The sequence below is a fragment of the Tachysurus vachellii genome, chromosome 4, assembly GCF_030014155.1.
Source record: "Tachysurus vachellii isolate PV-2020 chromosome 4, HZAU_Pvac_v1, whole genome shotgun sequence".
NCBI lineage: Eukaryota > Metazoa > Chordata > Actinopteri > Siluriformes > Bagridae > Tachysurus > Tachysurus vachellii.
Window position 1 is genome coordinate 27,280,057 of NC_083463.1, and position 27,725 is coordinate 27,307,781.

At 39.6% G+C, this 27,725-nt stretch overlaps 1 protein-coding gene across 1 annotated transcript in view; it reads right to left on the bottom strand.

Annotated features, from left to right (window-relative positions):
• Positions 1 to 294: 294 nt before the first annotated feature.
• Positions 295 to 27,725, bottom strand: part of LOC132844840 (E3 ubiquitin-protein ligase SMURF2-like) — a 58,326-nt gene continuing 30,895 nt past the window's right edge. The window contains exons 5-20 of the mRNA XM_060868671.1: positions 25,405 to 25,470; positions 24,817 to 24,901; positions 24,095 to 24,178; positions 21,532 to 21,734; positions 20,024 to 20,108; positions 18,966 to 19,124; positions 18,822 to 18,860; positions 9,784 to 9,973; positions 7,113 to 7,216; positions 6,825 to 6,939; positions 6,529 to 6,707; positions 6,154 to 6,291; positions 5,695 to 5,815; positions 5,349 to 5,550; positions 4,264 to 4,339; positions 295 to 3,469 (exon numbers count right to left, since the gene is read on the bottom strand). Of these exons, the coding sequence (XP_060724654.1) occupies positions 3,370 to 3,469; positions 4,264 to 4,339; positions 5,349 to 5,550; positions 5,695 to 5,815; positions 6,154 to 6,291; positions 6,529 to 6,707; positions 6,825 to 6,939; positions 7,113 to 7,216; positions 9,784 to 9,973; positions 18,822 to 18,860; positions 18,966 to 19,124; positions 20,024 to 20,108; positions 21,532 to 21,734; positions 24,095 to 24,178; positions 24,817 to 24,901; positions 25,405 to 25,470 (1,946 nt within the window). The 3' untranslated portion in view covers positions 295 to 3,369. The remainder of the gene's footprint in view (positions 3,470 to 4,263; positions 4,340 to 5,348; positions 5,551 to 5,694; positions 5,816 to 6,153; positions 6,292 to 6,528; positions 6,708 to 6,824; positions 6,940 to 7,112; positions 7,217 to 9,783; positions 9,974 to 18,821; positions 18,861 to 18,965; positions 19,125 to 20,023; positions 20,109 to 21,531; positions 21,735 to 24,094; positions 24,179 to 24,816; positions 24,902 to 25,404; positions 25,471 to 27,725) is intronic.

Genomic DNA, 27,725 nt, shown 5'->3' on the forward strand with positions numbered 1-27,725 from the left:
GGAGAATGTTGGACATAGATCTGCCAGGCAGGAGGCAAAGAGGAAGGCCAAAGAGGAGGTATATGGATGTAATTAATGAGGATATGAAGCTAGTGAGTGCAAGTGTTGAAGATGCAGAAGATAGGGATAGGTGGATAGAGATGATTCGCAGTGGCGACCCCTGAAGGGAAAAGCCGAAAGAAAAAGAAGTAGTAGTAATTAGGGAATGAATAAATCTACAGTACCTCAACCTCATTTTCACACATTTAATAAAATCAACACAACCTGAGCTGTGCTGTTAAACCAAACCACTGCTGATGCAAACAGGTCAGAGTTTATTGCTCAGGTTTCGAGGCATACAGCAGGAACACTTTCCGCTGCACGTCCTCTTATGTACACACAGATGAGCTCGCAGAACAGCTGCAGCAATAAATACAGACGAAATAAAAAGTGAAATACTCAACAAGCTTATTTACACCAACACACACACTGTACACACACATACTGTACATACTGAAGCATGCACGCACACACTCAATTCCAAAACACTGTTTCAAACGTCACACCAAACACAAGGATTATGCAGAACATGCTAGAAAGGCAACCGATAGTAAGAGTGTCGCCGACTGTCCAAACTGTGTGATCAGTCGGCTTGAGTTCATGTTAATTATAAATACAGAACTGTAAATAATACTTTACAAATGTAAGATGATTGGTTATTGAAAATCCAAAAAAAAAAAAAAAAAAAAAACGCATTATGAAACCTCTTCAAAGCATCAGCATATATATAATATTTCTGTACTTCATACTGGATAAGGCACATTGTGAGCATACTTAAGGTTTGTAGCACATGTATGGACTAAATATAACCTTGGAGATACAGATGCTGCAAATAAGGACAACGTTATAAGCTCCAAAGTCCTAAAATGTTAAAAAGCATATAATAAACATGAAGCATTAACTTCAAAGCTTCAGTGGACTATACGGTCACAAGCCCAAATACAAGTGTAGTCAGTCAGCCAGTTCATGCATTTAGTCTGAGGTTTGCTTCTTTAGTTTTGCACTGGAGCTACAACTGATGATGTAGCTAACAAGTAACTGTCTGACTCACCCAAAATCTTTTCAATAATATTGTTAAGGCCCAAGGAGGTGAGGGCGCATGCAAGTGTGTGTGTGAGAGAGATTCAGGTTGATTGGGTGATTAACCATGTAGTTTAAAACTGTAGCATTCTGGGGCAACAAACTTGGACAACAGAGTCCCCCGTGTTTGAGTTTATTATCGTTCCACCATCCAGATTTGGAATTGTGGACACATCATGGACAATGACGTTCTTCTTTTTGTATTTAAATTGTGTTATTTTCTAAAGTCCTATTTGAAGGTCTGGGTGTTTTTCCCTTCCCAGTGAGCCTCACTTCCTTATTTTGTTAGCTACATTAAATTCCAGTTGTTGATTTGGATGAAGCCAAAGAGAACAGCGGTAAGAAAAAACTCCCTGAGACAACACGAGGAAGAAAGGTTAAGCAGAACCAGGCTCTCTTCAAGGTGACGCAGGATACTGAGATTATAAATCATTACTGTATAGAAGTGTCACAGATGAGCACAGAAGTAACATGGCTTTATGATTACAGCAGAGTTTCATAGCTACAAGTCTACATTAAATTGGAAGAAGCAGTCCAATACTGTTGAAGCAAACGTCAGACTCCTAAACATTGCTCAGCTGACTGACTTAACGACTGACCTAAATGAACTGAGGAAAATATTAGATGACGTTCTTTGGAACACTGAGATGCATGCTGTCGTTTTTCACAAGACTGTCTTTAGTGCTGAATTTCAACCAAAAAACAATGAGTGAACAATGCTGGCAACCAGTTAGATCTTTTTAACGCACAGATTTGTGGCCAATCTCAATAATGTAACAAAAAAACAATCCAGTCCCATAAAAGTGAACAAAAATCCAATCCTACATGACCTGAGGTTATGTCCTGAAATAGAAAGATATAAAACATATAAAATATGTGGATACAAATCAGCTATACAATTAGAATGAAGTAAAATCATCTCTATTGTTAACCCAAATTTTTCTGGCCTCCTTTCTAAAGTGCTGTTGTGTGATCCAGGTTCAGCGTTTCCCTTCAAATAGTAATCATGTGGGACATTTTACATTTGGTAGATGATTGATTTTTTTCCTACACAGTGACATAATACAATATTTAACCTAGACATTTTATACGTGATGTACTCCTAGCAGAGGGTTAAAGGCTGTATAGTGGCTCTGTCCTGGGATTTGACTGTACATGACTGTCACTAAAAGGCTGCATGAATCTACAGTGTGGGCTAGAAAGAAATCAGTGCCTTGCAGCATTAAGGCTCGTACACACCAGGACGATTATCACGCATGCTTATCACCAGCGTTTGTGAGATTTTATTTCAACGTTCATACCCAACCTCCTGAGATTGACAGGAGAGTGTATGGCATGTGTTTTAAGGGCTTAGGTCGTTGTGCCGTTTCTGTTCTAAGCTGAAATGTTTGTAACTGAATCAAGTTTTAATGGCTTTAAGGTTGAGATTGAATATTTGGACCTGCAATGGGAGAGCCACTGGGCATGTCCTCTAACCTCTCAAGCTGTATGATTGAAATGAACCATCTGTCAAATGAATATATGTATTTGTTGGTGTTTTTTTTTTAAGCTAGTTACTTATCACATGAAATGATTGGTTCCAACCACACACATCAGCCCTAGATGGCTGACTGTCAAGTGAGTGTCTATGAAGGTAACAAATATTCTTCACTGAATCATTAGCTAAATAATCTAGCCAGATTTCTCCTCAAAAAAACTCTGTCACTAAAATAGGTTTCTGGACTTATTAAAAATAGTGGTGTTTTTTGCTTTTATTCCACTCTCATTCACTGTGACTAACTTGTTCTAGCCAGAATTGATCAGTTGATCACATTATTTAATCACAATATCATGGACTCAATTTGATTTCAAATTTTAAGTGTGGACTGAAAAAACAACAACTCTTGACTCTCTAACGTCAGTAGTATTAATATCTCTTACTTTGGATACCAGTCTTTCATTACAATCAATAAGCGAATTCATACAACGATTGCTGCTGTTTTGAAGACATCCCTGACGGAGATGAAAAGTTTAACCTTGCCTTCATGACAGACTTTGAATATTATACAGAGGAGGCAAAAATTCTTTTTTTCCTAGTTTCTCCATAGTCATTAAAACCAAGAGCTGACTTCTGGACCAAACATGACTTCTAATAGATCTGATGATAGCAGCTAGAGAAGATGAAGGGATTGACCCCTACAAAAAAAAAAAAAAAGAATCAAAGCCAGCGTTGAACTTTGTGTTGCTGACGGTGCATGAGACGGGGCTTCCTCATTCAACTGCAAAGCCACAGGTCTCCTCGATGGCAGTCAGCAGCTTGTCATACAGTTTGTTGTAGTTCTCGTATGGTGGAATGTCGACGCGGTTAAAACTACGGACACAAAAGCAGGCAGGAAATTAAGAACGCATATAAGCAATATAACTAGAAAAGCTATAAGAACTAAACTATACAACTTAATTTATTTTTAAGGGAAAGTATGATGCCATTCTTTGCTTAACGAAAGCGCAGGAAATGGCTGCAGCTTTAGAGAAATAAAACACTGTTGTAACATGCAATATGCATTTACGGAAATAAACATTTCTTCTTTAAAAGGATTTGATTTATAAAAATCTTTCTGAAGATTGTTTCTGAAAAACGTTTGCATCCTACCAATACTTGAGTGTGTGTATGTAAATTTATGTATAAGGATGATGCTGTCAGGTGTAAAAAGTCATTTAATAAATATATTGTGAAACCCAGTTGTTTCATATTGATGCCATTAATTAAAAAGTTTTATATGGCGGGGAAAATGTACACACACACATACAGAAATAAAGCACAAGACGACCAGGATGTGGCTATATTAAAGGAAGATGGGTTCATATGATGCAGACGTCGGTTTAGTTTTCCACGTCAGGTGTTTTAGTGTTCAGTAATAGAGTACATCTTTCAATTGGAACAAACACAGTTCAGTAACTTTCTCTTCTGACTCTGCACTGTGCCATGCACGCACCTCGTAATTTATGGGTGATTAGTGTAACACACACACTCACTCACAATGAACATTTCCCAAAGTTTGTTAAATCTGGCAGAAATGTTCAGTTTGGCTTATTCAACCACTTACACACAACTTGACTAAAAGATTCATAAAGGAAGCCCAATGGTGGGTGTGTGTGTGTGTGTACCATGTGTGGGCTTTAGGTAGGTTGTTGGTGTTGGCATCGATTTGCTGGATGGTGAACTGTCTGGGCCCTGCAGCACCTGCACACACAACATTCTTGCTTGAGTATTTCAGAAGCTGGCTGCAGTAAATAAATGATTCAATCATTATAAATCAATGATTATTGCTGTAACCTCTAACATTGAAGCTGGTGATTGTAGTAACTAGCAGCTAAGCTGTGCATAATAAATTGGCCAGTTATTCAAAACAGACTGGTTAACATGTTGATGATGATTAATATTATTATTGCTGATCATTTTAAATATAATTAGCATTCTGGTCACTTTAAATCTAAAATCCCCCAGTTTTTATTAAACTGAAAGAGAATACATTGTGCTAACGGCACATACTTGCATACATGGTGCTGTCAGTCATAACGAGCATCTTTCTTGCTATTGTTGCTAGCCTTGTAAGAGGCAGCACCTATTTATGGAAGAAATCCAGCCCCTTATGAGACAGATGTTGGGCAGCTGCTGCTTAAAAAGATTATTGGTACTTATTACACTTAAATAATACTAAACAAGGACAATACTGCTTTTGTTTGAAGAAGCAGTTTGTAATTTGTGCTGCCATGAAAACACAAGCAGCTGCTTTCCCATCCTGAGTTCACATCAGGCCCAGAAAAATGTAACCAGAGAAGATTTTACTGATCTTCATGTCATGATTATCTTCAAATCAGTGTTTTTATAAGGTATATTTGAAATATGATTATTACAGGACTCCAAAGACAAACATCTGGTAACTTCTGGTGACTTTGAGCGCTGGCTTTGTGTATTTTTATTGGATTCTGGTCCTGTATTTGTGGCTGTGTGTTCTAGCTTGGTCTGGGTTTTTCACTGTGTAAATCTGAGATACACTGTGTTTTGTTTCTCCACCGAGAACTTGGCTGACATTTTAGCATCTTATTTTGAGACAACTATTGGGCTGGATTTTTTTATATTATGTGTGTGTGAGTGTATATATATGTTTGCTCTTTTTGCATTTTCTCTCTGCTTTAAAATCTGCCACGATCTCATGTAAAGTGTGTGTGTGTGTGTGTGATATTCTGACCCTGTAAGGCCTTGAAGCCTTGCAGAGGCACTCTAGATGAGCCGGTGACAAACTGCAGCAGTCTGGCTCTGCGCTCCTCATCAAACGACTCCACGGCTTTCCAGAACCACTTTACCACATTACTGTCAGCAGTGCAGTGCTTCAGGCGCGTGTTTGCCCTCCAGTCCTGGATGTCGATCTTCCCCAGGCCACACACAATCAGCTACAGGAGAGAAGCACATTGCAACTCTCAACACACAGTAATGACCAGATATTTCTGCCTGCTGTGGACATATACTTCCATGCCACTCCCCAGAAAGAGTGTGTGTGTGTCAGTGTGTGAGTGGGTGAGTGTTGTACATCATACCTCCAACTCCTTCTCATCAAAGGCCTTAAGTAGGTGCTGGGGTATGACCTCGTTGAAACCTTTCTGCAGAGCCAGAAACTGAGCTTCGATCCCATGTAGGAAGCGCCAGTTCACATACAGCCTACAGACACAAGACCAGTATGCTGGAGTAAACATATGGTACAAATATAGAACTACTACAATTGTTGGTACCCTTCCATTAAAGAAACAAAAACCTACAATGGCCACTGATTACTTAAAACTGACATTCATAAAGAACAATTTTTTAAAAATGAAGCGTTGCTTTTGAATTGTGGGTCAATAGAAGCATTTTAAAAAAAACAATACACCCCTGGAAAGGGTCAGGAGGATACAACTGAGTGAAAACTGTCATTAATTTGGGAGCATACAGGAAATGGGTTGTTCATGTGCTGTGATATGCACTCTGAAGTAAATGTGGTTGGGGTTGCTCAGGCTTACCTGACGTACTCCTTCTTGGTCTCTTCATTGACGGGGATGTTCTTGCCGTTAGGCTTAAGCTCGTGCTGGATGATCTGTCCGTAAGCGTTGTGTTCCACACAGAAGGTATGGTCCAGTACACCCGTTATGTCATTTTCCCTGTTCAACACACATCCATGTTTCATACACAAGATGTTACTCAATAATTTTTTTTACTATTACTTTACTTGTTTAGGAAAGCTGATAGAATACTGCTAAGTTCACGGTCAATTAAGTTTATGTAGTATTGTCTTCACTGTTATCCTAATGTTGTGCTTCACAAAATACTATTATTGCAAAGCTGTGTTACTTTACAATGTGTGTGAATGCAAGTGTGTTTCTTCTGATCTGACTCACAGTATCCAGACCAGGCTGTTGTGCAGGTCCGGGTCAACGGCCTCCATGTCCTCAAGTGTGATGGGTTTGCCCAGTAACTGTTTGTAGAAGGGCAGAGTGAAGCCTCCATCGATGTAATGGCCATGAAACACTGCCATGCCCATGATACGACCCACAAAGTGGAAATAGGACAGGTGCTCCTACACACACACACACAAGGGCAAGGGTTTGGATTAAAATATAAACATGAAAACAAGAGTGTGCATTGCTTTCTTTAACTTGCTACATTTCTGTTTTTGTGTGTGAGAGAAACTTACTGGGTTGACTGCAGAATCTGGGTTGATCTGAAGCGTGTAGATGTCGTCACGTGAGTATTGGAACAGGCCATAGTAAGGGTTGAGCATTTCATGTGATAACAAATACAGCCATTCTCTACATTAGAGATCACACAGAAGAGCAGATGGTAATCTCCAAATATTCATGTAAGATGAACTTGTGAAAATTCCTTCTTTAATATTCCACAGTGTGAATCATTTGGACACTTGAAAGTTGCTTGAAAAGAAAAAACAGCTGGATAAAAGAAAGCCTTTATATTTGTACTGTACCTGGCCACGCCCCCATAATCAAGGCCCTCCTCTCCTCTGAACTTTACCATCAGCCTCTTCCACAAGTCCTTCTGCCTCATCTTCATAACCTGCCGATATGATTCCTGCACACACCAATTAAGTAAAGTTCTCTAAATTAGTTGACACAAGACAGTGTTGAGCTAGCTATATAAATTATGTAATGTACTGGTATTACAATTATACTCTCTTATTTAATACTTTTGTTACTAGAGAGATGTTAAACAGGGCTAGTTTGATAGCTAGCTTCTAACATTTACTTACTTGATTTGCTTGCTTACTAAAAAGCCCTTATAGTAACACTAGGTCACAAACTGAAACAAGCTAGTTAATAAGGATGCGCTGGCTGGAGGAAAACATGTATGAAACATGTATGAAAGCTATGAAGGTGGATAATTTCAGCCAAAGGAACAGTATTAACACATGAATTCTCTATACAATTATATGATCTGCACAAGCTATTTGATTAACATTTAGAATAATGCACGAGTATAATATACTGTATATATATTTGACAGTTGTTTTGCACTTCATTCATTAGCTTTGTACTGCTGTTTCCTGTATCCCATGCTCATGTACATCTCATGAAGTACTTAAAAGTCAACACTAATCTTGATTTACCAGACGAGTGATTTTACAATGTGGAACACTCAGACCTCAATTCTCTCTAACAAAATACGTCTGAAAACTCCCTGGACAGCAATACATATCTGACTACAAGCTCTCCAAAGCTCTCCATGCAGCTCTAAAGATGTTCACAAAGGGGAAAAAAATAATATGAGTAAAAGCAGGAGGGGGCAAAAAAAAGAATGTACAAGTTCAAAAATGAGAGCGAGAGCATGAGTTTTTAGCACTTGTTTAAATGATGTAACCACACGACTGTTTCCAAGCTTGACACAAAGCAAACTTGACACTCCAGCAGTGTATTCTAGAGGCAAGCAGTGGGAGAAGCATCTGAATACACAGTGATACACGTATGAGCCAAGCCAGCATTAAGAACACTGTATTTCTTTACTGTTGCTCAACATGCATCAACATCTTTATGATGTGCTAAAATACAAGAAGAGCAAACATGATATGGTCACCATTCTGGTAGTTAGTCTTGACAACCCTGAACTCTAGACGCTGTGCATAAGCTCATTAACTAATCACAAGTCTAACAAGTTAGCTACCCAGGTAGTAGCTGTGAACTCTTTCATATAAACAGGTTAACTGTGTAATGAAAGCAGAAATAACTGAAGTAATGTAAAATATTAACACACACACACCTCCCCAGCCTGCCTTCTACCAAACCTATGAATAGTGTAATTGGAGTTGTGCTGCCTTTTGAGAAATTTGCATTCTTTCCTTCAGCCGTGCCTTGATTCTGGACATGCAATGCAAAGCAAAGCGCTCCAGGCCGGCCAGGCCCTTAATACCACAAAATACACCTGACACCTGTCCATGGGCTAATTTCTGTTAAGGAACATTATTAGTACTCTTTATTAGTAGAGTAATTAATTAGTAATTAGTAATTAGTCATTAATTATTACACGTGCCATAGTTTTACCTATTGGTGCCAATGGTTTTAATGCCATTTAATACCTTGGTCAGTTGATTTGTTGACGTTGCAGACCTAAGAATGATTTACAACACTGGAAGTGGAAAGGACTTTGTGTTTTAAAAAGGTAAGCAGCTGTTGAGGTAACAACTGTTTATTGTGTCTATATACAGAAACTGTACAACATGTCATGGTCTTTTATAAATGAAACATTTGTACTTATGGTAAAAGAGGAATAAATCCCTTTTAGGATGTACTGTTTATTGAAAAAACTTCACACTAGATATAGTAACTGTTTACTGACAGGCTGTATCACACCACCCCGTTGTTACCTGTAGCAGCACGTTTGTAAGTGTATCGTTACATACACCGTGTGTATGGATATGGTTTTTATCTGGGAACTCATTCAACTCAGGTTTAATGCACTGGATTAGGGAGCTGAGGGTTAAGGAGCTGAACTTTTAACAAGATGCAGCTTTAAGGAACTGTATTAATGAGCAGGAGGAGCTTTAATCCACTTTAAATCAGGAAACAATGTTGCGGTGCAAAATGGTAAGGAGCTGCATTCAGGAGCAGAAGTATTAAGGAGCTGAGGGTTATGGAATTGTCTTAATTCTCCAATTCCTTAAGGAGATATGCTGAGGAGCTCAAGCTTTAATGAGTTGCATTAGAGAGCTGAAGGATTAAAGCAGCTCATGTTTTAAGAGGACATATTAAGATTCTGACATTTTAAAGATGCAAAGGTTTATGAATCCGTGTTAAGGGGCAGAAAGTTTATAGAGTTTGGATATGGTGCTGAAGGTTTAAAGAGCAATGTTGGGCAGGAGAAGCTTTAAGAAGCCAAAGGTCAAACGAGCCATGCTTAAAAAAGCAGAACATTTAAGGAGTTGAGTTAATTGAGCTGTGTTAAGAGGTAGAAAGGTTAAAGAAAAATGTAAGAAGTACATTTGAGTGTTAGGAAGCTATGATGAAGAACTTAACCAGAGTTAAAGAACCGAAGAGCTGTGTTAAGCTACTAACAGTTTAAAAGCTGATGAAGGTTTGAGGAATTAATGAGCTGTGGTATATATCTGACAGCAATGTAGGTGTATTAAGGAGTGTGTTGGGACTCACCTCAAAGATCTCCTCTCGACAGAGCTCGATGCGACAGTGGCCAGCCTGTGGTTGCTGCTGAGACAACTCCTGCCTCAACACCTTCAGCTTGTGCACCAGATCCCGCTTATACTTGGGAGCAGTTAAACAGTCTTCAGCCTCCTCAGGGAGATTACACAGCGCAGGCTGCTCCTTCAGCTGGGGAGTACGACTGGAGAGAGAGAGGAAGTGGGCGAGAGTCGGAACAGAATGTTACTGCATACTGTCAAGCCATTCCTAATGAAGTCCTGACTGCCATCCCAGTGTCTAGCGCAAGTCTGTACCTGCTCAACAAACACTTCAGTTCATCCCAAACTCTGATATTTTATTAAAAGGGACAAAGAACAAAGGACATGTGTTTTACAAACGGAAAGACCCTGGACTGTTTAACTCTACACATACCAGCCTAACTATTCTAAAATAACTCTCTTGATGCAGAGCCCAATAAAACAAGAGTGCATGGTTTTCAACCTTTTGGGCTTTACAATAAAACGGTAGAAATACTTCATACTATGTATTCTGTATCCTATGACCACAAGACTGTAAATCACAGAGTTTGTTTGCACATGTATTTTGATGATTTTCCATAGACATTGTTGTGCTGAGGTCTGATGAGTGTAAAGGCCATATCAAGCAAAATGCCTCACACAGCATAAGAGTTAGCAGTTCCCCTCAGGTTAGTGGGTTTTTAAAGAAATGCACATCAGATTGCGAAGGGAAAGTCCAGAGGACACCAACATAGAGGGTTTTTGTTAAACAAACACCTGCCAAAGCAACCAACAAAACCACATGTGGTTCTTGGCTGTTCTTTGAATGTTTACTATAATCACTAGGTAGTGTGCTTGTTTTAAGGCATGTCCGAGAAAATGCAGAACAGTAAGCAAACAATACACAGCAGTAAGTAGTATCTAAATATATCCTAGTTCAGGATGCCTAGCAATGCACTGTTGGAGGATTACATCAGAGATGTCCAAACCTTTTTTCTTTTATCAGACCACATCAGAATACCTGAGGTCCTAAATATTATTTCTGAATCATACAAAATGCTCACGCATTCTCATTTTTACCCCTGTGCTTTTGGTCTGTAGCCATGACTAAATATTGTAAATTAATTTGCAAGTCTAGTTTGGGGGCGGGAGAGACTATTGCATTTTAGCTAACTGTTAACCCAGTCTGCTGCAACCATCTGAAAAGTCATAGGGCTCCAGACTAGAGTTGGACATCAGTGTATTACACAATGATTAAGAAACTATGTAAGGAACTAAATCAGTTAAAAAAATCATGCAGTGGGCTACAAATAACGAAGATGCGGTTTCATTGCTGTATGTTCTCAAGATTCTGGTTAACTGGAAAGTATTGGACAAGGTGTAAGGACTCTGGCCACGTGCATCTGTTTATGTTTCTCGTCACGTGTCTGCCCCGCCTTCGTCTGCTCCTCCCTATCATCACACCTGATCCTTATTGTGTCATTGTCTTCTTGTATTTAACTGTGCCGCGTTGCTTCGTGCAGCGCGGCATCCACTGTGATTTGTCCTGTCTAGTCTGCGTCCTGTTTCATGTTTTCAGTTATTAAACCCTATTTTGATTTATGCTATCCTGCGTTTGGGTCCGCTCTGTTTCCCGCCGTTACAGAAGATGCCGCCACATGAGGACCCAGCGGGATAGCAGCTACTTGGACCGGCTAAACGGGGAGTACTTTTTTCGTGTTTGTTTTTTTTTTTTTTTTCCCCTCTGGACTTGGTGCGTTTGGTGACGTGGGTCCGCATTTTTTCGGTGAGGGGCGCCGCCTCGCTTTTGGTTTTTTTGCGGGGGGCGCCGCCTCACTTCCTGGTTGCGGACCATGTCGCCAGCCCAAGGTTTGTTTTTTTTTTTCAGTGTCCTGTGACATCGCCCCGCACTTTCCGGTGGGGGGCGTCGCTTCACTTTTGGTTTCCGTGGAGGACGTCGCCCCACTTCCTGTCCGCGGGGGGTGTCGCAGGCCTGTGTTTTTTCCTGTTTTTGGACTTCCCTGTTTTGTGGAGGATTTTTTTTTTTCCCTCCCGCCCTCCCTTTCCTGGACTTTGGGGGTGGATCTGGCCGGGGTGCTTCTGGGGTTGTGCTCGGCCCTTCAGCTCGGCTGTGGACATCGCTCGGCCCTTCAGCTCGGCTGTGGACGTCGCTCGGCCCTTCAGCTCGGCTGTGGACGTCGCTCGGCCCTTCAGCTCGGCTGTGGACGTCGCTCGGCCCTCTTTGGCTGCGCCGCCGTGTGCCTTGCTCCCCCCACCTGCCTCGCCGTGTGCCTTGCTCCCCCCACCTGCCTCGCCGTGTGCCTTGCTCCCTCCACCTGCCTCGCCGTGTGCCTTGCTCCCCCCACCTGCCTCGCCGTGTGCCTTGCTCCCCCCACCTGCCTCGCCGTGTGCCTTGCTCCCCCCTCCCGGGCCCGTCGGGACTGCCTGGACGGATTGGCGCTTCGGGAGCCGCGCCTTGGGGGGGGGGCTCTGTAAGGACTCTGGCCACGTGCATCTGTTTATGTTTCTCGTCACGTGTCTGCCCCGCCTTCGTCTGCTCCTCCCTGTCATCACACCTGATCCTTATTGTGTCATTGTCTTCTTGTATTTAACTGTGCCGCGTTGCTTCGTGCAGCGCGGCATCCACTGTGATTTGTCCTGTTTAGTCTGCGTCCTGTTTCATGTTTTCAGTTATTAAACCCTATTTTGATTTATGCTATCCTGCGTTTGGGTCCGCTCTGTTTCCCGTCGTTACACAAGGGTTCAATCCTGACCTTAGGTTCCTGTCTGTGTGGATTGTTTTTGCATGTATTTGCTTGGGTTTCTTCAGGCCTCTCCAAAATGCACTTTGTGCCCATTGTCCCAGAGATTCCTTGAGTTACTTAAGATGAATGAATGATTGTCAAAGTTTGGTGAAGAAAAGTTGAGAGAGTTTGGAAATGTTGAAAAATCCTGCATGCTTGAACAGCATTTATTAATTAATCTAAAGTAACTACTTTTTCCTTGTCAGGATGAGGCGGGACATCATGGATGGAACGTAACATGGAGAACGAAGCATTTGTTTGAATAACTGTTGCGGTCATGATTTGAGAATGTTTGGAGAATATGAATTTATTAGAATGTTATGACATTATATGTTTGAAAACTAATGTTTGTTTGAGAATGTTTGTTTTAATGAAGATTTTAAGAGTTGGATAATGTTTAGCACTGCTAAACAACATTGAATGTGAGAATGTTTCTTGGACACTGGTGATGTTAGAGAACAGTGCTTTGTTGGGAAAAAAGTTGTTAGCTGTTGAATTAGAAAGCTATGTTTGTTGCAGGATGTTGATGTTAGTCTGAGAATGTTGGTATGTGTGTGAGAATGCTGGCGCTTCATGTCCTTTGCGATAGATTGCGGCATTATGGAAACCCGGGAACCCACAAAAAGGCCACAGTCAGTCAAGAAGGCCCAAGCACCAACCGCAGAGACTAAACATCAGCACTTCTGTGAGTGTGGTTTTCCGAATTGGAGCACACCGTTCGCTATTGCCCACCCTTTCAAACTGAAATTTTAAAAATACCCAACAACACTGTGTTTGGTCTGCTCTATTTGGACTAGACCATTAAAAATATTTCTCATATGTCTGGATTTACTGAGGAGGTGTAATTTGGGAAGGTTTTTGCTCTCACTGGCTTACTGTCAGAGCTTGTGTGAGCCAATAAGTGGGTAGTGCCTGAGGTTGGCAACCACAAACTGCTGAGAGAAAAAGGAAAGAGAAAAAGGGGAAAGCTTTAAACAAACACACAGGGTCTCTGTTGTAAGAGACTCCCGTGCAGAATAATAAGGTCATTTAGAGGCAAGGTATAATTGGACATAAATTTGACATTCCTTTGGTTAAATTTTGCTAAGGTTGTTCCAAAGGTACTTCTCAAACCATTTTATTTAAAAAAACTATGCTCCTAATATGTTTTATATATGGTAGTTCATAAAATCTGTGGTCTGTTTTTTATTTAAGTGTTACAGAATCCACTAATACCCTGAAAACCAGTGGCAGTTTGTTTATACAGGCAGGTAGATGGAGCCTAACAATACATGTTAATCTTCATAGTGTCCCTATTCTCACAGCCACACTTTTTAAATGCCTCTTTTGACTGACTGACAGCACTTTAAAAAATGTTTTGCTATTTGACAGATATTCTGTTGACCTGCTCAACAGTTGAGGCTCAGCATGCTCAGTGCTCCATTTATTGCCATGCAGTTATAATGACACTGCAACACGTGCTAACAGAGGCCCACTGGGGTAAGATTCATGCTGCCCTGTGCTGGGGGAAAAGCAGCAGACAAGACAGTTAATGATAGGGTTGCCAAATTGGGGTAAGTTTAAAAATACTGTCTCTCACACAAGACCTTGAGACCTCTTTTATAAGAATTAAATGGAAAACATTTCCGTGAACAATGGAAAACTATAAGTGCAGTCAGTGTGCCTATAATGTACAGAACTAGAACCTAGGGTTAGGAAAAGGGCTATTCGTGTTGATAATGTTGGTATGTCAGAAATGTGTGTGCACCCAAGCAACCTTGTTTAAGATACAGAGTTTTTTTTTTTTTTTTTTTACAGTGCCACTTGCATGTCACAGGCGTATGCTAAAATTCAACAGGAAACATAATGCAAGTGTGATAGACTCTCTTAACTTTGCTTGAGGCTATGTAGGTTTTAGTGACATCCTTCCCACCAAAATCTATGGCCATGAGCCGCCACTGCCGGAAAACCCTCAGGCTCGTGAAATGGTACACCTCATGCAGACACATGGTTAATATGTCCTTATATTAACCATGTCTCAATGCTTAATGCTAATGGTTAATACATGGTTAATATAAAACAGGCTTTGACTTGGCAAAGAAACAGCTAAACTGCATTGAACACTCCCCTGTGAGAGGGTCTTTCACTTTCTATTGTGTATTATGGAAATCATGTTCTGTTGTTGTTAAATCTCTAGTGACCGTGCTATCCCTCACTGGCAGTGAATTTGATTACAGATTTATCATCAATTCCACTGGTTGGCTATTTTTAAGGGACTGTAGATTTCCAAGGTATCCAGTCTTTCTAATCTGACAAACACAAAGAGACAAGCGACTGGCTTATGGTTAGAGTGAAGGATCATTTTGCTGTGTTTCTTACCTTTATGTAACTCTGGTCCAGTGAACAAAATTATGGGATTACTGTCACAGAAAAGCGTACATCTCATGCTAATTCAAATTTAGAGCAGCTGTCTTCCAAACAGTATAGGTTTTCCCCAGCGCATGCACGGGCCTGGAAATGACCAAGCTGAGCTAGAACATACTGCTTGACTAAAGACATACAAGTGAAAACACTGGCCCATTTAAGCTCTGTCCATGGGTATCTTTAAAAACTTTATTTTTCTATACATTTTGTTCACTGAAACTTTTAAAAAGGTCTCATCCCAGTATCACTTATGTATGACTTATGAAAGTGCTAGGATTCTGTTTATCACCATTAATTGTCTGCGGTTTTTTGTTTCATATGTTTACAGTTTAATGTTTTTATTATTACCTCAAGATGCACTGTACTGCACTTCAGCCTACTCCACAGACCAAATGAAGACACCGGACACTTGTAACCTTCAGCAGTATTTCTCTCATTTTCAGTCCCACATGAATCCCCTGTGTTTGACACTTTTCAGCCATCACTTGTGTTTTTGCACTATCTGCTCTTGACATTATTTCAGAGACGTCTGCTTCACTATTGACAGCAACTGGACTGGCATGAAACCAATAACACCATTTCTGCATGGACAGACATTTTTGGAAATTTGACTGATTTTTCAAAAGCGTCCCCATAGTCATGGCTGGGGCCTTGGACTGGATGGGCAGCTCACTGCACAGAAGCAGCACTCATGTGTGCCCCAAGATCAAGTAGCTTGGAACGAAGCCTGAAGATTGAGATGCCTGCCAATCAAGATTACATCTTCTGCTCTGTCAAAACACAGTCCTTCCAAGAGAAAGAACCCTGTCAGATTTGCTCCAAGAGAATATTCTGCATTTCTCTGCTTGTCCTTCACTCCCCTCTTCATAAGGCAAACTGAACTATTGAACTCTCCGGTATGGCACAAGCCCAGTGCGACTGAATAAACAGCAGGCTTCTGGGCAGGGGTGGTGGTTCAGATGTAAAACAAACACACACACACACCCCACTGTACTATCAAAAGACTCTTTATGCAGTGGGCACCAAGTGTGTATGCTACATACCCACATGCTACTTAACAGTGGTGGTGAGTATGAGCTCCCCAGGGTGTGCGTCTGTGCGCGCTATGCACTGTCGCACTGAACCGAGCATCTTGTTTTCCGCTTTAGTCAATGAGGGTATTTCAGAAATGAATTTCAGCAAGAGGTCTTTGACCTCTTCTCACTTAAAACTTCTTTGGAGTCCTGCTCCAGGAAATCCTTAGAATGCAGACATGGCCACAAGGTGGTTCTATATGGAAACTGAGCCTGCAGGGTGGAAAATTGAGCATGTACCTCTTATAAAAATACCTCTAAGACACCGCTGAGACACCACATGTGAATAAAATAACAATTTTATTCCCCCCCCAGATTTGGTAACCTGAGGTTCGGACACAGTAAATGTTTGTGGCCATCTGATCAGGGTTGTGGAACGTGGGGGGTTCTAATGGTACTGAGGATCAGCCATTTGGCTACGAGGACAATAATGCCAACGTTATAGTGTAAACTGTGTTGAAATCAGTTGTATTCAAATGAAATGTGTGTCTAGATCCAGATAAGCGAGGTAAAGAACTCTGCTGAACCCTACTTTCAAACTCGCAAACATACAAAGTGATAAACATCCATTTTTTTATGTACCTGTTGGAATTTCAGCACAGGCAGCAAATATTTAATTGAAACAGCATTTTTTCAATTCTAAGCAAGTACTTTGTACAACATGGTAAAGCTACCAATCCTATGGTGTAAACAATCTAAAGTTTCTTCAGTTCTCCACTCAACTTTTGGTTCTTAGCTGTACTTAGTTAAGATTTGCTGTCTTGACTTCTTCGACTACCTAGGATTAAAAATACATAGACATTTTGAAGAAAAAGCGGAAGGAAGGTGTTACATCTATTCTGTTCTTTAAGGCCATTCAAACCTGCAGCCATGACGCGCAGCAATCACACACCACCACAAATACCTAGAACAATCAATGCAGCTCTGAATTGCACTTCTAATTCCTCAGCTCTCTCGATCACTTAGTGAGTTTGGCCCGTCTGAACAGAATCAGAAAAGTTACACATATGTACAGCCAGAAATGTTTACAGATCTGGAAATGAACCCAGAAACAACCACATGTTCCACTGAGTGCGTTTAACAACCAGTAAGTGTGTCTTTTATGATGGCAAATAAACACCGGGCTGACAGGGTGGATACTGCAGCATTCCAAACACCCTATTAACACACTTTATACATGCTGACATATCAACTTATTTTCTCCTGTACTTACATTTATAGCGACGCCTCAATGATTCAGCTCATTACATATTTTACGAGAGACCTGCATCTCCCCTTCCCCTACATATTCATTTAAAGACATCAGTGATTCAGTTGTATGAGATTTAGAACTGTCATGATTCAACAGGATTTGATTCGGTATTGTACTGACCTTCAGTTTAGTATTGCACAGAGAAGCAAAGAGCAAAATAAAAGACAAGTAGACAAGACAAATCTTCTCCAGAGCATACATGAGCCTGGAAAGATTGTACCTAGCTGAGCTAGAACATAGTGCTTGTCTAAAGATACATCGCTAAAGGATACCCGTCTGATAAAGTTTCTACATCACAAGACACTACTGATGAAAGGGCGCATTCCTCAGACGTTATTGGTACAGACATCCAGATCTATTCAGTCACCACTTAAGTCACTACTGAATTCTTGCAGTGCTCTAAAGTGCTGCAGCAATCAAAGAACTCCAACACATGAGAATAATAATATAATAATAATAAAAGGTAAACAATTCTACTGTGATAAACCTTTAAAATATCAATATTCTGAGATATTAACGATAGTTATACAGTTTTGTATCGTTAAAGATACAGACCAAGCTCTGTTCTATTGTACTGTGATAGCGCTATTCTGCTCTTACATTCTATAGTCCTATAACTCAATTATATTATTTTAGACTATATTAAAGCTTAATTCTATTGTATTCTGTTATATTGTGTAGCAGTTCTATTCGTCTCTATTCTGCTGCATTTTACTGTACTGTAAAGCTATATTTTATGTTAATATTTAATATTTTACTCAAAATTTACATTTTTCTGAAACAAACTCCATTCTATTATACAATTTAGCACTAAAATCAAGCTAAATTCTATTGTATTTCAACAATTGTTATTCCATTGTGCTGTAATAAAGCTCTATTCAGAATATTGCATAGTCATAAAACTACATTATATTCTGTTGTACTCTATTGGAGTATTAATATTTAATGATCTATTCTAATACAGCTCAATTCTATTCTGGTGTAGTGTTGTCTTTTGTATGATGTAGCTCTGCTTTATTTACTTCATTTCCATTCTATTTGAATAAAGCTGTACTATTTGCAATAATATTGGATTCTACTTGCTTGTGCTATAATAAAGCTCTAGTTATTTAATTCTAATTCAAGCGCTGTTGTATATCCTAACATCATGTATTGTGATAAAGCTCCATTGTGTTCTGTTCTAATTATTCTATTATAGTCTTATTTTTTTATACTGTATACTATATTAAAGTGTTAGCATATAAATATAGATATTCTATGATTGTATAAATAGACTGGAAACTTTGAGTCCAGACTTTTTAATTCTTATTGTAGTAACTACTATAATTATAATTAGTTATGTTGTGCTTATTGAGGAATTTACTGCACTTGTAGTTATATGCCCAATGATGTCAGACTAATTAATAAGCCAGATGTTTAAGGTGTTACATAAAAAAAAAAAAAAGAAAAAAAAAAAAAGGGTGAGGTGATGAGAAAGAAAATAAATAAAATGAGAAGGTACCTGGGGTTTGGATTCTCCACACCACGAGATCCATTTGGACTGATCCATTAGACAGACAGAGAGAGAGAGAGCACAAGAGATGGTCAACCTTATTAGTTTAAATAACCACAGAAGTATAGAGGAGAGTATGACGGTGGTTCTCACTTGAGGACGAGATGCAGGTTGGCTGAGAGACGAGGGTCTGTGAACTGGGTGGTCCTGTTGTTGTGGTCCACAAAGTACACCCTGCCTGTGGCTGTGTTCCGAATCTCCCAGCCTGGTGGGAGTGGCCCGAGCTCTTCACAGTTCACATTGCTGAGATCCCTACACATACAAATACACATGCACACACAATGAATGGCTTTGCCTTCATCAGAGATACAGTCTCTGTTAGACATGAAGAAACGTCTGATGCATAATTCATCAGTTATTAAATGTAATAGAATTTGCAGTTAAAAATTTTTTTAAAATAAAGCATTGTGTTTGTAGTATGTATTAGCCAGAATGCTCATTTTTAAGAGAAGCAGAGCTTCATATATACAGTATCTATATTAATATTGCCTTTTTATAGAAAAATTACAATGATATCATAATATCCACATGCCAGATTTTCGCTTTAAAACTCCTGGTGTACTGAACGTGGCTGGGTATGAGACTGATGAGAGATAGGAGACTGCCTGTTAAAGAGTTACAGTTGGATAGCTGATTTGTTGATGCTCTATTTGACCCAGATTCATGGTTTCCCTCTACGTCAATGTAAGTTCGGTTAAATGAAAAACATGATCTCTTCTGGCACAGTTTCTCTTCTGCAGTGACTAATTTACTCACAGCTCATTTGTTAGTCATATAAAATCGTGTTCATATTACATGTACTACATGAATATGGATGACTGGGTTCATATTCTGCGCAAACTCCGGTGTGTGTTCTCTTTTAAGAAGTCTAGTTGGGAAACACGTGACTGAATGCAGCTATAGACATAAAATGGTTAGAAAGTTCAGATGTTTCTAACTAACTACAGCAACCATACTGATGGTTTTTATCAGCTCTATAAAGTTGAAAGCTGCTAAAGGGCAGCAAAAAAGCATTTCTTCCGAATGGCAAGATTTGAAAATCACTGCTTATAGGCTCCTATAGTGTGTTCACACTAACTCCCAGAGATTGAGAGTTTTAAGGCAAATGATTTAATATACTTTTGTGGTTTTGTGTGTCATTGTGGTGTTACCTGGGCACTCGCGGGTCATGCCACGTGCTCACCCCAGTCTGGGTGTGGAGGAAGTAGACCTGGCCCTGTTGCGTGGTTCTCTGCTCTGCACAGGGAGAAAAGAAAAAACACACTGCTTTAGGTACACACTTTGTTAACTGGTGTGATGTGATGTTGAGATTAAGTGCACGTTCCTCCATGTCGCAACCACCAGACAACACGAACCCCTGAGTGTGAATGAAATAAGTAACCAAGTACGTCATGCACTCTTGTAACTCATGACTATGATCAAGTTTAACCATTAAGTGCAAATCTGGCAACTTAGACATTTACATTTCGATAGAGTCTGAAACTTTTAACAATAACCACCTCATAGGCAAATACATCACAGGTTCTCCTCATTTCTCACTGCTTCCCATAAATAAGTTACGTACAATCAAATGTTCTGTGATCTTTTTTTAAATCCACTGAACAAAGCCAATCAGCTCGGATCACCTCTGAGACCTCTGCTAGTTTAGTATTGTCCTATAAGTGTTGCTGTAATTTCACTTATCTACAAACATCAGCAAAAATCTTGATGTGTTAGAACACCTATATAACGTGTATCTTGTAACACCATGGAGATGGACTAGTTTTTAGATCACGGCACACACAGAACAACCTGTGCTCTGAACTTACACACATGGAAGCAATAAAGGAACCGTCGGAGACGCTGCTACCTTATAAGGCTACAGACGTCTGTCAGAGCTCAATACGAACAAGACACCGTTTCCCCAGCATGGACATGCATGAAACAGATATTTGCTTGTGTCGGATAGCTGTATACTGTGAAAAGAATGATGTATGAGATGAATACAGGCTGTGATTCGTTACTAGGAGACATATAAATCAATCCTTTGTATGAACCTTGTCAAAAGAGAACAGCTGCAGTTTGTTCTATTAGAGTTTGATCACCAGTGGCTCAGGCAAAAAAAAAAATAAAAAAATTAGTACATACAGAATGGCATGAGTCAGGGTATTTAAGGGCTTATTAACTGGTTGATCCTAAATCGGACTGGACTACCTTACTGAATTTTTTTTCTTCTAACGACAATATTTAAAATTCATAATTTTTGTTTAAATATATTTTATCATAAATTGCTTGATCTGGTGGTTTCCCAAACAAGGCATTTAAAAAAAATCAAATTTCTACACCATACATGTGCCCACCTCCATCAGGTGAACCCAGCTTGCACAGCCTGTAAGTGTTTATTTAAACCTGATTGGCTCTTACGTGTTATGATGCAATAGCAACTTCCTATCACAAGATTTACTTAAGTTTACCCAGTGAGATTTAAGAAACGGCTCCTGCTTTTCCTTAAAAGAATGCACAGAGCTGATGAACCGGCTCAATTTAATTCCACTGGAAAAAAATGTCATTTTAATAAAAGCTTGTTTGAATGCTATCGAGTGAAAGTTAACCCCAAAACAAAAATGCAGGTTTAAACAAGGCACTTTGTGTGTGTGCGCGTGTGTGTGTGTGTACTAACCATATCCCTCAGGCAGATCAGCTGGGGTGTGCAAGTGTGTTCTGCTCATGTAGTTTCTATGTCTCTGTGAGCGGACACGTCTCTCCTGAGCTCTGGAGTTGGTGTGTGTGATGCCAGAGGCTCCATTAGAACTTAGGATGGGTGTGTTCTCATCCAGCAGACAGCTGAGGGGCCGACCGGGGCTTGCATACTCTGAGGCGGGCCTACAGATGGAGAGAAAATTCGGACAGAGGACATTTGTGGGCAAAAGTTCAGTGTCTCCCTCCATTGCTATGTCTGTATCTGGCATGTGAGCTGTGTTTTAACACGTATATGTGAATACTCAGTTTAGCTAAATTCTGTCTATTTAAAGTGTTTGAATGGCAAGAAAATCTTTAATTCACTTTTGTCAGCAAACAACCGCAATTAGTCTCGCCTTCATTTTACCGAAAATGGTTGTGAATGGCTTAAACCATATCCTACGACCCATGATGCTTGGCTAAGGATTGGGTATGTGGTGGGATGAAACCAGGATGAAATGTCTGTCACTTTTAATCAACAGCATGGATGCATGTTCTCATTGTAATCAATGGCTTCAATAATGTAGAAAAGTCCATCAGAAGCCTCGATGTAGATCATTTGTTAACAGAACTATAGTTGACAAATTCCACCATTTCAAAACTACATTTGAACCCAGCATCACAAGCGTAGTTGTAATGAATTCCCCTTCATGGCTTGTGACTGATATTTGTGTTTTTTTGGTTCTCTTCTCTTGTCCATGCCATTGGTTGATCCCCCACATGTCTCACCTTGATCTGTCTCTCACCTGGTCTAACTGCTACATGTACTTCTGTTCCATGTTGTGAAGTCAATGTACATTTCTGCATCATTAAGAAATAACTGTCTTCTTGTTACTCTGCTTTAAATCCCAGAGCCTTGTCTACTTATTTCCTGTTGTTCTGGTTTTTGACTCTTATTCATGTCTTTTGCCTTCTGATCTTGGACTCCTCTTGCGTGTTGTCTGGTATTCTGACTGCTATGGACCATGATTTCTGTATTCTCCCTAATAAGGCAAATTTCAGTTGAGGATATGCTCACACATGCTTCCCATCTTCACTAACTGCACTTTACAATAGTGTGCAGGGTGTGTGATTATCCAAAACCTTTGTAGACTGAACATTAATCACAGATTCACTGCACTGGGCCCTTAGTCTACAGTAAATGTTAGATTTAGGGAATATTACAGATTTGCTATGCTGTGTGAACAATTCAGATCAGATGACACTGATGAATTTAGACAGAGAAAAACTGTGTGGGTGAGTGTGTGTGTGTGTGAGAGAGAGAGCAAGAGTGAGAGAATCAGTGAGAGCAAAAGACAAAGAGAGACAGAGTATCAGAGTGCAGGAGAGAGAGCAAAAGAACCAGAGAAAGAAAGAGAGCGAGATTAGACTGCATAGGTTTTAATTTCATGTACCTGTTGATTTTACAGTGTATCAATTGCATACCTTCAGTCAAGTCTGTGAGCGGAATTGTGAGTGGATTATGTTAGTTAGACAATAATAACTATGTAGCACTAAACAGCTGAAACAAATGTTTAGTGGACATATGAATCAGATTTTTTTAGTTTTTTTGAGGTGCCAATAAACTTTTAATGACTAAGAATAAATGTGACATGTGAGTAAGGCAGCATGTACTATGTGGCCTTGTTTAGCATGTACCCTGCCTTTCTCTGTGGCGAAAATTCATTTTGGCGTGTGCGTTTTCAGTCTACTTTTGCTTTCTTCTGGCGTTCTCAGGCTGACCACAACCACAGCTTCAATTAGCACGTACTTATCTGATTGTATTCAGCAGCTGTGAACCGTAGCTGAGGGTCATGAAGAGTGAAAACACTCTTTACACAATCAATTTGCACCGTTCACTGCTGGCTTATAAAATACATTCACTGATTCATGTAGTTACTTTATATAGATCGTTTTTGACATGTGATTCTATAATAAGGGTTCAAATTTAATCTCTGGCAAATTGTAGTGACAGAAGAGGAATAAAACACTTCTTTATGGTTCTGTTGTTGGAAAATAATCAGTAACAGGGTTGTGATTGGCTCTTACAACCCCAATGGGAAATATTCGTTTCTGACTGGCTGTTATGTGTATTCTGTTTTCTTATATTGGATCACCTTTAAGATAGATTCATTTGTACATTTTTTTACATAATAAATACTTATCTGCTGTACATAATATCTTACATATCTGCTGGTCAGAAATAATATTGTAGTGTTAAATCGACAATTTTATCAAGTGAGTGGGAGAAAAGTGTCTTGTAGCAAAAAACTTTAGATGCCGCAGTGTGATATGTTTGGTTTTGCTGGTTTGTTGGCATAGCAACAGAGAAGGAAATCACCTATGTCTTTCTCGGTATGAACAAAGTGTACTGTGTGTGATCAAATCATGTGAGACAAGCATATTTTTGTGTGTGGTAGGTCAGACAGACAGACAGACAGACAGACAGACAGACAGACACAAAAAGATGTAGACTCATCCTGTCTCTGTGTATGTGTACAAGGTGAGACACACATTCTCCTGACCTGGTCGGTCTTTCCCACTGTGTTGTCCGTGTGATGTGATTAAGATACTGAATCCTGCCAGTTGCAGTCCTCCTTTCCTCCCAGCTACACACACACAGTGAAAAATAATAAAACATTTACAACATTGCTATACACAGACAATTTTTGTCTGGCAGGAATATTTGATCTAAAGAACATTGTTGAGCTAAGATAATAGATTAGATATTATATTTATAATTAAAAGATTTTGTGTACATTCACATATTTAACAAATTTTTCAACTTAATCTCAATCTACATCTGCATACACCACATGTATATGTGAGTGATTACCACACATTTCCTGTACTGAGAAAAGAAAAGAAAATTGACCTGTAACGGCAGTCTGGGCGCAGCTGTAGACTGTACAGTAAATAAATGTTTAGGCAAAATACATCCATAGTTGGAAGAAGCACATGTAAGCAACTCTTTTATGATTAGTCTGTAGTTTTACATTTACATTCTAAAGCTATCTATTTAACCAATATACAAGCTATCTATTTAACCATTTTAGACAACCGCTCTAAGACAACTAAAGTAAACATGGTTTCCTTTCTCTCATCAGAAACTTGTCAGAGATGGCAAAAAATATTTGAAAAAATATCTAAATAATTTCTTTTTTCAGAAAGCACCAGCTATTTTTATTGCAGATATCTGGTGTCATCAGTCATTTTGCAGGTATATACAATATGCGTGTCATATTACCCATCTGGTAAATCGTTGTCAAATAGACGGCTGCAGTCCACCAAGGGACCTCCTGTTCCTATCCTGTCAGTGGACTGCAAGCTCACTACATAAACACAAACACACAAAATTCAGTCAAGTAACAAAATCCCTTTATTATGTACTGAAAAATATTATGTATTTACAGGTCTGTGCTCCACATAAACCCCATAAAGGAGGTGTCCATCAGTCCCAATAAGAAAGGTGTGGCCTCTGTGTCAGTCAGTCCACTAAGGACTGACTGACAGAGACAACACCTCCCTTATTGGACTGACTGACAGAGACAACACCTCCCTTATTGGACTGACTGACAGAGACAACACCTCCCTTATTGGACTGACTGACAGAGACAACACCTCCCTTATTGGACTGACTGACAGACAACACCTCCCTTATTGGACTGACTGACAGAGACAACATCTCCCTTAATGGGATTGACCTAATTAAGTCTAATAAACTAATATGACAGGATAGGAACAGGAACTAACATGACTAATAACCCAGACAGGATGTAGACACCCTTAATTAGTATTCTTTGTGTCTTTATGTGTGAGTATATGTTCTACCCACCCACTATCTGCCCTCTGATGTTGTCATTATTGTTGGGCCCAAGCTTGTTCAGGTCCAGCTTCTGATCTGTGAATTAAAAGAATAAGTTCATCATCACATACGTCATATGTAATGTCATTGCACCACCAATGGTTTGTCACTCTGATATAGCATGACCTCTAACCCACAAAGCAAACGAGTAACAAGTATGTTTTGTGCCGACAGGCAGCTGAAGCAGACGACTGATGCCACATCATCATAATAAACTCAGAAACAAAATTAGGGTTAAGGACACACAAGATGCATCAGGCATACATTGTGGTTTTCCCTTTCAAAAGAATAAGACAAGAGTTCCTAGAAAACGGTTGCTGCTCTGCATTCTTTTCTGCATGACTGTATGTGTCTATGCGTCCTGGTGCAGTCAGTATGTCGGCTCTAAGAGGATCTGCGGTGAGACACACTTCCTGACTGAGACTCAGAAACACCACACAATGTTGTTGGCAAATTTACACACCACAAATTCACACATACTTAATAACAATCTTCTATAACAAGTGCCATGTGATTCTGAGAACTTGTACAAGTGCACAATTTTACAAAATAGTTGATATAGCCTGTAATTACATGACTGAGGTAAATGTGGAACTACTTGATCATTTTCATACATGCATAAATGGAATTTAAAGGCCAATCCCACCTTCAGACTTAGCACACTAGGTCGTAAGGGATTTAACAAGACGACACAAAGCTGCCAAACAGAACTGTATTATTGTGCGTTTTAGAGATGCAGTCAACATTTGGTCATGTTCATAGATTGTATAGATTGGAAGTTACACTGTGTCTTAGACCACAATCAGCAAGTCTGTTTGACATTACTAAACAACTTGGGAAGGTGTGTGTGTGTGTGTGTGTGTGTGTGTGTTAATGTAGTAGTGTATCGGTTCAGCAGCCTGAGAAAGACCCACAACACTGTGAAAGTTCTAGCAATTCAAATTCTTAAGTCTCAATAGTAAAAAGAAAAAAAACTATGTATAATATATATTAATTATATATGTTAAAACATATATTTGGAGAGCTCTGAGAGGTCCATTTTGCTACAGTGTAGATACCCAACAAGGTAGGTAATGAAAGCTTGACATGCAGCATGTGAAGAAATCACACGGTAAGTCAAGGTTTTAGACATGTATGGACAGACTAACTGATATTACCACCAATTGTGTTAAACTGGTTCTTTAAGCAACATGATCTTTGTAGCAGAAGAGCCTAGGCAGTTAGAAAGTAAATACAAAATTTCTGCATTGTTGATGAAATATGATTCTGTTTAAGGTATGTGTTATTATTATGTTTCAGACAAAAAATCCTATTTTTTTTGACTGTCTGCCAGAATTCTTCCACATTGACATTCTTCCCAGAATGCACACGTATAAGAAATTTATATGAAACTAAAACACCAGATGGCAAAATATGACGTTGGTATTAATTTGAAAATTTATGGTAGTGTGACTTTTCAAATATGCTAATATGCTTATATGCTTAATATTATTTATATATTATTATATATATATATATATATATATATATATATATATCCCTCTTTAAAGGCATAGATAGATACAGAGGTTCTAGCAGACAAATTTCTGTCCATCTGTGTGTGTGTGTGTGTGTGTGTGTGTATGTGTGTGTGTGTGTGTGTGTGTACGTGTATGGTTGAGCTCAGCTGGGGCCACTGGGGAGAGTGCGGTTGGGGCAGATGTCTTTCAGGTACCCCACCCTATATGCACACACCTCCCTAAGGAAAGCACAGAGTCAGTCTGTCTGGCCAGAATGCTCTACCTTCCTCCTCCTCCTCTCTCTCTCTATCTCTCTCTCTCTCTCTCATTGGCAGTCAGCTTGGCACCTCCACGCTGACAGAACCAGAATGGTATGTGCATGTGTCCATGTGAGAATTCATTAGTGTCAATATGAAATGTCCCTGGATGTGATATTTAATGATCATATAATCAGCAGTGTATGCCATGATACTGCCTTTTAAAACAAAATTGTTTAGGGCACAGTTTGTTCAAACAGTACGACAACGAATCGGTTGTTTTCATTGACGAGTAACCTGCACTATAATCAAGTAAACACAATGAATTTGGTTACAAATCTTGCCAAGGCCCTGAGTGTACTCTTCGAGCTGGATATTTATTGGTCAAATTCAGTCATGGTAGAAGCACCATAAAACCTGCATTCTGAAAAAAAATTAACTGTAATTACAGCTACAACCTGCAAGTCCATTCCTGTGAAAGAAAATCAACATGATTTTCAAATAGAATGTTAGTGAGTCATGAGGATGATTCCAT